The following is a 13237-nucleotide window of genomic DNA, read 5'->3' as shown; positions in this document are numbered from 1 at the left end:
CCCGAGCGGATCCGCCGTGGGGCCAGCTCCCAGCCCCAGGGCCTCAGTGGCCTGGGGCCACCCAACTCCCACACCTCTTCCTGCCCTGAAAGCAGCCACGCCCACCCCACAGACCCGTCGCAGAAGCGCCCCACGCCGTCGGCCATGCGGTCCCCACCCGGCTCCCTGGTCTGTGGCCACGCCAGCTTCCAGGGGCCAGTCACTGGGCAGCCCTGGCCGAGCCGGACACCGCTCACCCACCAGTTGCCAGCGGCCTCTCAGACGCCCCGCCAGGGGTCCCATGCGCGCCACCCACCCGGGACCACAGGCTCCAGGAGCAGAGCCCTCTCTTGACCCTGCAGAGCTGACCCCGACATCCAGGAGAGAGCTGAGCACAGACGCGGGGCCCCACGGGGGGCCGGGAAGGGGCAGCTCGCCTGACAGGCCTTGCCTGGAGCCTCTGGCCAGAGTCCAGCCCCCGTCACCACCATGCATCCTGCCCAGACCTGGGGGCACACACAGGCTTCACTGCCTCCATCCTGCACCCAGGTCCTCGTGAAGGTCCCCGCTGACAAGCAGAGCCCCAGCCAGGGGGGCATCTGAGAAGGGAGGGGCCTCCGAGGAGGAACCAGGAAATGGGAGGCACCCCCCTCCCCCAGTGGGGTTCCCCCTCCCCCTCCCCCCCCAGTGGGGTCCCTCTCCTCCCTCCCCATGCCGGGGGGACCCCCCCACCCCCCGAGGACAGCAGGGCCGCAGGACGAACCCGGGCCTCCAGCAGCCTGAACTGCTCCCTCACGTGGGCCGGTTGCCGACCGGCTCTTACCTGATAAAACTCCCGAAGCCAGTTCTTCTGGAGGTTTTCTGGCTGTAAATTAAAGAGAAAAAAGAAGACAGTCAGACCCGTGACACAGTCTGGCAGCCGTGAGCAGAGGCGACCGTGACGGCCCGTCTGCGTGCTCACTGCAGCCTGGGGCACGACGCAGGGGTTGGGGGCCCCCTCTCGCTCTGGGGCCTGGTCTGCCGCTCAGTGGGGTGAGGGGCGGGCACTGGAGTCTGGACCCACAGCCGACCCCAGGCCTGCTCGGTCCTCAGCAAGGGGGTGTCCCAGGCCAGGGCGTTGGGCAGGACCCAGCGGCTGGGGTCCCAGGACTGGCCTGAGATTGGGCAAAGAGCTGTGTGGCCCCAAGGGTTGGCTTCGGGCCTGCGGGCCCTGGGGGAGAGCTAGCACAGGGTCCCCGAGAAAATGGGGGTGTGCCTCTTCCCACACATCCTGCCGGGCTCCTGGACCCCCAGGCCAGCCAGCCGAGCAGGGCACGTGGCCCACCCAAGCCAGCACGATCCAGGTGCTGAGATGGGGACGGGAGACACACGGGGACCCTCATCAGGCAGTGCAGAGCTTCAGACTGGGAGCTGAGCAGCCCCCGGGAGCTGGTGACACCAGCGCCAGTAGCCAGCGCCGCTGGGCCACACTTAGCAACGGGAAGAAGCCAAACCTGACAGCGCCGGTCACCTGCCACAGCTCAGCACAGACAACCCAGCACCCCTCGGACACACACCCCAGATCCAAGTGGGGCTCTGGGCACCCAGGCTGCGGGTGGAGCCAGGGGCCGGGCTGACGACCGCCGGGCCCAACACGGCAGCAGCAGCGTCATGGCAGGGGCTGCCGCCGGCGGAGGTTTCCACGTGTCTCGAAAAGCAGGAAGACTGGACTGTGGGCAAACTAATGAACAAAGAGAAAAAACGGCTGCAGACCCAGAGTCTCATAGACCGCAGAGCAGGGGGCAGAGCACGTCCCAGGCACCTGCCGGACAAGACGGTGGCCCACGTCCCAGCCAGGTGTGGGGGCTTCCGGTCCCCAAGGCCAGGTTCGAGAGCCAGGCCCCCAGCCCCACGTCTGAGCAGCGAAGGGGCACGCCCTGCCCCCTTGAGCGCCCTCACAGGCGAGCAAAGAGATGGCAGCAGGAGACCGGCGGCCGGAGCAGCCCCAGCGGAGGCTGAACGTCAATCACTGGGCTTCAGGGCGTCGCACGCCCGAGTCAGGGAGAGTGCACCCTACGTCCTCGGGAGGCTGACACAGAGAACAGCGAGTGCGGGGAGTCTGTGCAGAAGCCGACCCCCAGACACGGTTGGGGGTGCAGGCGCCATGGGAAGCAGCGTGGACTTGCCATGCGGCCCGGCGATGTGCCCATGAGACACGGACACTCATCCACAGAGACAGGGCCACGAGCGCTTGCAGCAGCTGACCAGGAGCCGAAAGGCAGGAACCACCCAGAGACCTAGCAGCTCATGGACGGAAGTAAAACTTGTGGTCACACACCACACCACAGGAGCCACTGACATGGGCCACACACAGACAGGCCTCAGAAACACCGCGCTCCATGGAAGCGGCCAGACTCCAGCTTATCCAGCACCCAGAACCGGCAGGTCCACAGACAGGGTAGACCGATGCCGGCCCCGGTATCCGAGGGCTGGAGCCGATCTGTGCTGACCACAGGGAGGGCAGCTCCACTTTGAGAGCAGGAACAGCACTGAAGTGTGCGCCCCTCTCCCACAGACCCCGCTGACCCCCACCTGAGCCGGGGACGCAGCACACCCCACACCGCGGCCGGCACGGGGGGGCCACGGTCAGTGGGCCTCGGGCCCCGAGGCGATCCAAGTAAGAGGACTTTCACTGCAAGGCCCCCAGTTCCACCTCCAGTTCCGACTGAGGACAGAGGGGCTGGTCTGGGGGTGCAGCGGGCCCCACCAGCATTTCAGCAACCTTTCCACACCAGCGCCCGTGGGCTCAGCCTGGAGACAGAGGAAGAAGAGATTTGGTCCAGAGTCCTGGCGTCCGGGGGCACGGCCTAACGTGAGACCCCTAACCCTGCACTCTACCCTGTGGCCCCGCCCGACACACACATGTCCCTGACACCCTCCCAAAAACCCCGCAAGAAGCGGCCCTCAGTAGGAGGCGGGAGGCCTTAGGACCAGCTGAACTGCTGCCGCTGCAGGCCCCTCACCACATTCCCAACTGACCCACACGACAGGCAGGACCGGGACCCTCCATCCTGTCCCCGGCCCAGGACCCAACCCGCGTGGCTGCTCAGCTGGGCCCGCGGAGTCTCCAAGGGCAGGGACCAGCCCCTTCCTGAACCTGAGCTTCCCACCTCGGGCCCCCGGGGCTCACTCCCTCCAGGAGGCGTCCAGGAGTCGCCCCAGCTGCTACACAGAGGCATGAGCCTGGAGCCGGAGGAGACCTGGGGGCACAGAGCAGGGCAGTCGGGCCCCCGACAGCAGGCGCGACGCCCCCGCGTTTGAACCACGTGTCCTGCCCGAGGAAGGGCTGAGTGAAGCGCTAGGGCCGAAGGGCCTCCCTCTCCCGAGACAGGCTGGACACTGGCCGCAGGCCGGGCACTTGCCCAGTGGGTCCCTAGGGGAACATGGGCATGTGGACGAAGCAGGCTGCCCTGCGTGATTCTGGGCGGCGCTGACTGGAATCAACACAGTGACAGAGACCTGCCATGTCCCCTGTAATGGAAACCACATGCACAGGCCCCGGGGCTGAGACAACAGATTCCTCCGCGTGGCCTGGGCTCGGTCCCCAGCGCCACCACCTGGTTCTCAGGCCTCCGCTCCTACCATCCCTACCAGGCACTCAGAACCTGGGCCAGGTCCTCCACGGCCATGCACACACATGTGTACACACACGACACATGCATACCGAGAGCACATACACTCCCACACGTGCACGCACCTGTACGCACACACACCCACGCACCTGCACGCACACACACCCACATGTGCACACGTGAGTACACACATACATGTGCACATGCGTGCCCACGAGTGCACACACCTACACATGCAGACACATTAGTGCGTGCGCACACGTGCGTGTGTGCACATACCACCACCTGGACTTGGCCCTGTGGGGACGGAGAGCACGGCTCATGGCCCGACCTCCCGTCACAGACCTGCACAGCCTCCTGTAAGTGGGCGCATGGCCTCCAAGTGGGCGCACGGCATCCTGTAAAGTGGGTGCGCGGCCTCCTGTAAGTGGCGCGCGGCCTCCTGTAAGTGGCGCGCGGCCTCCTGTAAAGTGGGCGTGCAGCCTCCTGTAAGTGGGCGCCTGTAAAGTGGGCGCGCGGCCTCCTGTAAGTGGGCGCCTGTAAGTGGCGCGCGGCCTCCTGTAAAGTGGGCGCGCGGCCTCCTGTAAGTGGGCGCCTGTAAGTGGGCGCACGGCCTCCTGTAAGTGGGCGCCTGTAAGTGGGTGCGCGGCCTCCTGTAAGTGGCGCGCGGCCTCCTGTAAAGTGGGCGTGCAGCCTCCTGTAAGTGGGCGCCTGTAAAGTGGGCGCGCGGCCTCCTGTAAGTGGGCGCCTGTAAGTGGGCGCGCGGCCTCCTGTAAGTGGGCGCGCGGCCTCCTGTAAGTGGGCGCGCGGCCTCCTGTAAGTGGCGCGCGGCCTCCTGTAAGTGGGCGCGCGGCCTCCTGTAAAGTGGGCGCGCGGCCTCCTGTAAGTGGCGCGCGGCCTCCTGTAAAGTGGGCGTGCAGCCTCCTGTAAGTGGGCGCCTGTAAAGTGGGCGCGCGGCCTCCTGTAAGTGGGCGCCTGTAAAGTGGGCGCGCGGCCTCCTGTAAGTGGGCGCCTGTAAGTGGCGCGCGGCCTCCTGTAAAGTGGGCGCACGGCCTCCTGTAAGTGGGCGCCTGTAAGTGGGTGCACGGCCTCCTGTAAGTGGGCGCCTGTAAGTGGGTGCACGGCCTCCTGTAAGTGGCGCGCGGCCTCCTGTAAAGTGGGCGTGCAGCCTCCTGTAAGTGGGCGCCTGTAAAGTGGGCGCGCGGCCTCCTGTAAGTGGGCGCCTGTAAGTGGCGCGCGGCCTCCTGTAAGTGGGCGCGCGGCCTCCTGTAAGTGGGCGCGCGGCCTCCTGTAAAGTGGGCGCGCGGCCTCCTGTAAGTGGGCGCCTGTAAGTGGGCGCGCGGCCTCCTGTAAAGTGGGCGCGCGGCCTCCTGTAAGTGGGCGCCTGTAAGTGGGCGCGCGGCATCCTGTAAGTGGCGCGCGGCCTCCTGTAAGTGGGCGCGCGGCCTCCTATAAAGTGGGCGCGTGGCCTCCTGTAAGTGGGCGCCTGTAAGTGGGTGCGCAGCCTCCTGTAAGTGGCGCGTGGCCTCCTGTAAGTGGGCGCCTGTAAGTGGGTGCACAGCCTCCTGTAAGTGGCGTGCGGCCTCCTGTAAGGGGGTGCCCACTCTGCCACTGCCCAGAAGGCCCTGGCCACACTGACCAGAGCGTGCTCCACAGTGGCTCACGTAGAAGCCCACCTGCTCCGGGGGCCCTCGGCCCCAAGCAGCTTGTAAGTCATCTGGGCACCCTGCTGCGGCCTGTGAAACGGAGCAGAACCCTCGTGCGAGGTCGGGCCCAAGGCCTGGGGGTGGTTCAGCCAAGTCAACGGCCTAAGAGCAGCACAGGGATGCTCTGCAGGGCGGCCACGTCGGGAAGGGGCGGCAGCACCTGACTCTCCTCTAGGCAGACTCCGGGTCACCAGCTTGCTTAGATCTCCAGTATGAAACCAGTATGACTCTCAGCCCAGGCGGTTGTGGGTTCCCCGAAACCATTAACCCAACAGTCCTGATGAAAGTGCTTTAAACAAAGATACACCCGTGTTTATGTTTAGAGAGGCCTCCAGAGGCTGTAGGATAATTAAAGGGCAGCTCTAAACAGACAACAGGGGGACCAAAATTACTCTGAAACAGAAGAAATCCACTGACTGGGGACTAGAGCATCCACAGAACCCAGTCCACCTGCTCATCAGGGCCACGCTGACCCACTCGCTGACCCGACCCGGGCACTCTTCCTGGCCAGCATCTGACCGCCCAGCTGACTGCTGGCCTCTCAGCCCCTCCGGGTCCCTGTGGGTTGTCCGCTCACCCCTGACCTCCACACGGGGATGTCGCTTTCCTTTCACAAGTCCACTCCTCACGGCCTCACCCAACTCCGGAGCCCCCAGCCTGAACCCTGAGTGCTGAGGGGGCAGCACCATGACCCCAGGCCACCATACCTCGGGCGCCTCTGCCCACCCTGCTCTCACACTCACACACATGCTCACACACACACTCACGCAGGCACTCTCACACAGACACACGCACATGCTCACACACTCACACATGCACATACGGACACACACAGACGCGGACACACAGAGATACACACATGCCCACACACATGTTCACATGAGGACACACGGCTCACAAACTCACATGTGCACCTGTGGGGACACACATGCAGACACACACAGATACACACATGCTCACACTCACACACATGCTACTCACACACCTGCTCTCACACGCAGACACATGTGCACATGTGGGCACACACAGATACATACGCATGCTCATACTCATACACACATGTGCACCTGTGGGCAGACACACACACAAAGATACATACACACATGCTCACACACACTCATGCAGACACACACAGATACACACACATGCTCACACATACACCTACTCACACTCACATGCACACACACAAAAATACACTCACATGCTCACACACGTGCACATGCAGAGACACACAGAGATACATACACATGCTCACACACGTACACATGTGCACATGTGGGCAGACATACACACAAAGACACACGCTCACATGCTCCCACACGCATGTGCACATGCACACACATGCTCACAGACACATGGGCACGCAGGCACACACATGCAAACACACGTGCACGTGTGGACACACGCATGTAGACACACAGATACTCACAGGCTAACACACTCCCATGATGGTACACCTGCTCACACACTCCCATGTGCACATGTCGACACACACACACACACACACACACACACTCACAAGCTCACAACTGTGCACATGCAGACACACATGCTCACACCCATAGACATTCACATATGCTGACACACGCATGCTCTCCTCACACACGCCTGCACCCCCCGGCCCTCCCCAGCTCCTCCATCCATCTATCCTTTGCCTCTGCCCCCGGAGCCGCTCCTGGCCAGGCCTGGAGGCCTCCTCATATTTGCAGCCCATATTTAGCTAATGCAGACTTATTTTTAAAACCACTAAAGTTAGAATAAAAGATAAACACACACATTAGTTCTTAAAGAAATATTCTCATCTCAGCCCAAAGCGTGGGCCAGGCCAGCTCTGTGAGCTCAGAGAAAGCACAGGCCACCTTGAGCTTTCATGCACCCTGTCTGCAGAGACTGTCAAAACACGCTGGGAAACGTTAAAAGTACTCATTCTTCCCAAATGTGAAATTCTATTTCTGGACGTCAATCCTAGAATAAAGTAATCCTAAACAACAAAAATGCTCTGCACACAAACAAGTTCACAATGGCATTATTTATAAGAGTTACAGTTAAGAATACCAGAGAGTTCACTGATAAAGTCACGTGGGCCGTCTACAGAAAGGAAAGAGGCGGCAACAGAAAGAAATTCCTGAAATGGTAAATAAGTCTTGAGTATAAACATGCTGGGAAAGACTGAAGGCAGGAGAAGGGGACGACAGAGGATGAGATGGTTGGATGGCATCACTCGATGGACATGGGTTTGAGTGAGCTCCGGGAGTTGGTGATGGACAGGGAGGCCTGGCGTGCTGCAGTGCATGGGTCGCAAAGAGTCGGACACGACTGAGCAACTGAACTGAACTGATAAACCTGGTGCTGCTCACACAACACCGCAAACGGGATGGAATGCCATTACAAAAGGCTAAAAGGATGAGGTGTGTTTTATTTTAAAAAATACACAACATCTGATGAGCACACACTAACACGGAAGCAGTTTATACCTTAATGGAAATGGAAGGAGCACACAGTAATTCACGTCCACCTACAAGCCCCACAGCAAGGACCAGACCAGCACCCAGCACACCCACCTGCTGAGAAGCCCCTGCAGGCCTGGCCGCCCACGCGCACCACACCCTTCCCCCGGGCCACATTAAAGCTGGACAGTCCACGTGGTCCGCGAGGAACGAGGGGCCGAGTGGAAGGTGGGCGTGGGCGTGGGCGTGGGCAGGAAGCACGTGGGCGTGCTCTGGCCAGCTACCGCTTTAAACTCTGCAGCAGGGCAATAAAAAAAGACTGAGCAAAGAGCACCAACACTGTGAGTAGTTGTATTTCTTTCTCTTTTTCTTTTCTTTTCTTCATTTTAATGCTCATAATTACATTACTTTCATATCTTTAACTCTTAGTTTTAAAAGCTTGAGGGAGAGAAAAATAATGAAAGCTCTCAGAATACTTTGGCAACATTTGAAACAACTGCTATTCCCTATAAACAATAAAAAAAAAAAAAGGCAAATAACAAACAAGGAAAAGTATTTACAGGTTATTTGAAAAGTATTGTGCTCATCTGCTTATTACTGCACAAAAATAAGTCAGAAAATCAACAACTCATACACCACACCACAAACATGGACACACACCCCACACATGACACCACAAACACACACAGACACCACACCACACACAAACCACAGACAGCAACACAAATACAAAGCCACACCTGCTCAAAGCCACCTTTGGCCAGTGACCACTGGCCTGGACGGAGCAGATTTCAGAACGTTTCCATCAACACAGGAAACTTCTCTGACTCAAGACCAGTGTTGTCCAATCGCTGAGCGATGATAAGAACGTTCTCTATTTGTACCAGCTGAATTTCCACTTGAAATGGGCTACTGTGATGCAATAACTGAATTTAAATTTTTATTTAATTTTGATTAAATCAATATGAGTCACATGTAATTAGCCATTACTAGACAGTACAGCTCCAGATAACAGAAAAGGAAGAAAAACTTTGAGGTCTATCATGAAAAAAACATAATATTGACTGACAGAGAAAGGAGAGAAAGACAGCATACAAACGAGGGGGACCTTCAAGCCAGTCTCACAGAGCAGTGCAAACGCCCCACGTTACAGAATATGCAGCAGCAGGTAGAAAACCCACAGTCAGAACTACGCAATAAACCATGAAGGAGGGACGGTTCCACATGACGAAAGCCTCTAATGCAACTGACCAACAAAATGAAGAAAAACAAATGATTATCTCTACAGGGACCAAGAAGTTAACGAGAAACGTGGCAGAGGAAGGGCTTGGCCGGGGCTCCGCCTCCTGTGGACGGACGTGTCCCCTGTCAGCCTTCCCATCTCGCTCCAGGGATGGGGGTGGGGGAGACTGGACACGTGGGGGTCGCAGCCCAGCGGCAGAGGCCCCCAGCAGAGAGAGAAGTCATCACAGACTGCAGGTCACCTTGCCCCTCCTTACCCCACAAGAGGAGGCTCCAGGGCAACAGTCATGGACTCCAGACGGGAGAGGGCAAGACACAGGGGCCCCCACACCAGGACACGGGGGGCAAACCCGAGACACAGGGCCCCCAAACTAGGACACCGGGGGGCGGGGCAAACCCGAGACACAGGGCCCCCAAACTAGGACACCGGGGGGTGGGGCAAACCAGAGACACACGGCCCCCACACCAGGACACGGGGGGCGGGGCAAACCCGAGACACAGGGCCCCCAAACCAGGACACGGGGGGCAAACCCGAGACACAGGGCCCCCAAACCAGGACACCGGGGGGCGGGGCAAACCCGAGACACAGGGCCCCCAAACCAGGACACGGGGGGCAAACCCAAGACACAGGGCCCCCAAACCAGGACACTGGGGGGCGGGGCAAACCCGAGACACAGAGCCCCCAAACCAGGACACGGGGGGCAAACCCAAGACACAGGGCCCCCAAACCAGGACACCGGGGGGCGGGGCAAACCCGAGACACAGGGCCCCCACACCAGGACACGGGGGGCAAACCCAAGACACAGGGCCCCCAAACCAGGACACGGGGGGCAAACCCGAGACACAGGGCCCCCAAACCAGGATACGGGGGGCAAACCCGAGACACAGGGCCCCCAAACCAGGACACGGGGGGCAAACCCGAGACACAGGGCCCCCAAACCAGGATACGGGGGGGCGGGGCAAACCCGAGACACAGGGCCCCCACACCAGGACACGGGGGGCAAACCCGAGACACAGGGCCCCCAAACCAGGACACGGGGGGCAAACCCGAGACACAGGGCCCCCAAACCAGGACACGGGGGGCAAACCCGAGACACAGGGCCCCCAAACCAGGACACGTGGGGCAAACCCGAGACACAGGGCCCCCAAACCAGGACACCGGGGGGCGGGGCAAACCCGAGACACAGGGCCCCCAAACCAGGACACGGGGGGCAAACCCAAGACACAGGGCCCCCAAACCAGGACACCGGGGGGCGGGGCAAACCCGAGACAAAGGGGCCCCCAAACCAGGATATGGGGGGGCAAACCCGAGACACAGGGGCCCCCAAACCAGGATACGGGGGGGCAAACCCGAGACACAGGGCGCCCAAACCAGGACACTGGGGGCAAATCCGAGACACAGGGGCCCCAAACCAGGACACCGGGGGACGGGGCAAACCCGAGACACAGAGCCCCCAAACCAGGACACGGGGGGCCAAACCTGAGACACAGAGCCCCCAAACCAGGACACCGGGGGGCGGGGCAAACCCGAGACACAGGGGCCCCCAAACCAGGATACAGGGGGGGCAAACCCGAGACACAGGGCCCCCAAACTAGGACACCGGGGGGTGGGGCAAACCAGAGACACACGGCCCCCACACCAGGACACGGGGGGCGGGGCAAACCCGAGACACAGGGCCCCCAAACCAGGACACGGGGGGCAAACCCGAGACACAGGGCCCCCAAACCAGGACACCGGGGGGCGGGGCAAACCCGAGACACAGGGCCCCCAAACCAGGACACGGGGGGCAAACCCAAGACACAGGGCCCCCAAACCAGGACACCGGGGGGCGGGGCAAACCCGAGACACAGGGCCCCCAAACCAGGACACCGGGGGGCGGGGCAAACCCGAGACACAGGGCCCCCACACCAGGACATGGGGGGCAAACCCGAGACACAGGGCCCCCACACCAGGACATGGGGGGCAAACCCAAGACACAGGGCCCCCAAACCAGGACACCGGGGGGCGGGGCAAACCCGAGACACAGGGCCCCCACACCAGGACACGGGGGGCAAACCCAAGACACAGGGCCCCCAAACCAGGACACGGGGGGCAAACCCGAGACACAGGGCCCCCACACCAGGACATGGGGGGCAAACCCGAGACACAGGGCCCCCACACCAGGACATGGGGGGCAAACCCGAGACACAGGGGCCCCCAAACCAGGATACGGGGGGGCAAACCCGAGACACAGGGCCCCCAAACCAGGATATGGGGGGGCGGGGCAAACCCGAGACACAGGGCCCCCAAACCAGGATACGGGGGGCAAACCCGAGACACAGGGCCCCCAAACCAGGATACAGGGGAGGCAAACCCGAGACACAGGGCCCCCAAATCTGGACACGGGGGGCAAACCCGAGACACAGGGCCCCCAAACCAGGATACAGGGGGGGCAAACCCAAGACACAGGGCCCCCAAACCAGGATACGGGGGGCAAACCCGAGACACAGGGCCCCCAAACCAGGATACGGGGGGCAAACCCGAGACACAGGGGCCCCAAACCAGGACACCGGGGGACGGGGCAAACCCGAGACACAGAGCCCCCAAACCAGGACACGGGGGGCCAAACCTGAGACACAGAGCCCCCAAACCAGGACACCGGGGGGCGGGGCAAACCCGAGACACAGGGGCCCCCAAACCAGGATACAGGGGGGGCAAACCCGAGACACAGGGCCCCCAAACCAGGACACCAGGGGGCGGGGCAAACCTGAGACACAGGGGCCCCCAAACCAGGATACAGGGGGCAAACCCGAGACACAGGGCCCCCAAACCAGGATATGGGGGGGGCGGGGCAAACCCGAGACACAGGGCCCCCAAACCAGGATACAGGGGGGTCAAACCCGAGACACAGGGCCCCCAAACCAGGACACCAGGGGGCGGGGCAAACCCGAGACACAGGGCCCCCAAACCAGGACACGGGGGGCAAACCCGAGACACAGGCGTCCCCAAACCAGGACACTGGGGGGTGGGGCAAACCCGAGACACAGGGGCCCCCAAACCAGGATATGGGGGGACAAACCCGAGACACAGGGGCTCCCAAACCAGGACACGGGGGGCAAACCCAAGACACAGGCACCCCCAAACCAGGATACGGGGGGCGGGGGCAAACCCTCTGACATCACAGCCTCAGCTGACAGTAAACACAGCTCCACCCCCGTCCCACACTGTAGGCGTCAGTCCCTATGACCCAACTCATCATGTGCAGATTTCAACAAAAATTACAAGGCAAGAGAAAATCACCCTAAACATGATTGACTGATCGATTTATATTTATCGATTGGCCGCACCACGCAGCTAGTGGATCTTAGTTCCCCAGCCGGGGACAGGACCTGGGCCACCGGCAGCTGGACGCTCAGAGTCCTGGTCACCAGCACGTGCGCATGCTCAGCCGCTTCAGGCGTGTCTGACTCCTTTCGAGCCCATGGACTGTAGCCCGCCAGGCTCCTCTCTCCACGGGGTTCTCCAGGCAAGAGTACTGGAGTCGGTTGTCATGCTCTCCTCCGGGGATCTTCCTGACCCAGGGACTGAACCTGAGACTCCTGCATCACAGACAGATTCTTTAACCACTGAGCCATCAGGAAAGCCCCCTAATCACCGGACCTACAGGGAATTCCCCAAAGACATTTTTTAAAATGCATCAGAATCAAACTCAATTATGACACAGATTTTGGAATTATCAGAAAGGGAATTTAAAATAACTGTGACAGAAAAAGTGGACAATTTTCAGGAACAGATGGGTAACATAAGCAGAGTGATGGAAACTCTGCGAACCAAAAGGAAACACTAGAAATCAGAAACACTAACAAAAATGAAGTCTGCCTTCGATGGCTCATGAACAGATTAGACATAGCCAAGGAAATAGTAAGCTTGACGATATGGCAATAGAAGCTTCTAAAACTGAAATGCAGAGATTATAAAAATGAAAAAAATTACAGAACATCCAAGAATTGCAATACAACTTCAAAAGATAAAATGTACATAAAACAGCAACATTAGGAGAAAGAGAGAAGAGGGCAGGTGAAAAGTTTGAAGAAACAACAGCCAAGAACTCTGCAAAGTTATGACCAAACTGCAGATCCCCAAGGCTTATAGAACACCAAGTAGGATAAACACCAAAACATCTAAACCTCATCTTAGACATTCAGGCACAGCTGCTGAAAGCAAAAGATGAGGAGAAAGCTTGAGAGAAGCAAGGAAACAAACGCACCTGAC

General features: G+C 60.2%; 1 protein-coding gene across 2 annotated transcripts in view; it reads right to left on the bottom strand.

Annotated features, from left to right (window-relative positions):
- INPP5A (inositol polyphosphate-5-phosphatase A) overlaps positions 1-13237 on the bottom strand; it is a 158668-nt gene that overhangs the window by 102108 nt on the left and 43323 nt on the right. For both annotated transcript variants that reach the window (XM_070470516.1, XM_070470517.1), the window contains exon 2: positions 803-844. In XM_070470516.1, coding sequence (XP_070326617.1) covers positions 803-844 — 42 coding nt within the window. The remainder of the gene's footprint in view (positions 1-802; positions 845-13237) is intronic.

This window comes from Odocoileus virginianus, chromosome 7, assembly GCF_023699985.2.
Source record: "Odocoileus virginianus isolate 20LAN1187 ecotype Illinois chromosome 7, Ovbor_1.2, whole genome shotgun sequence".
In the NCBI taxonomy this organism is placed as follows: Eukaryota; Metazoa; Chordata; class Mammalia; order Artiodactyla; family Cervidae; genus Odocoileus; species Odocoileus virginianus.
This window is presented reverse-complemented; position numbering and strand designations above follow the sequence as displayed.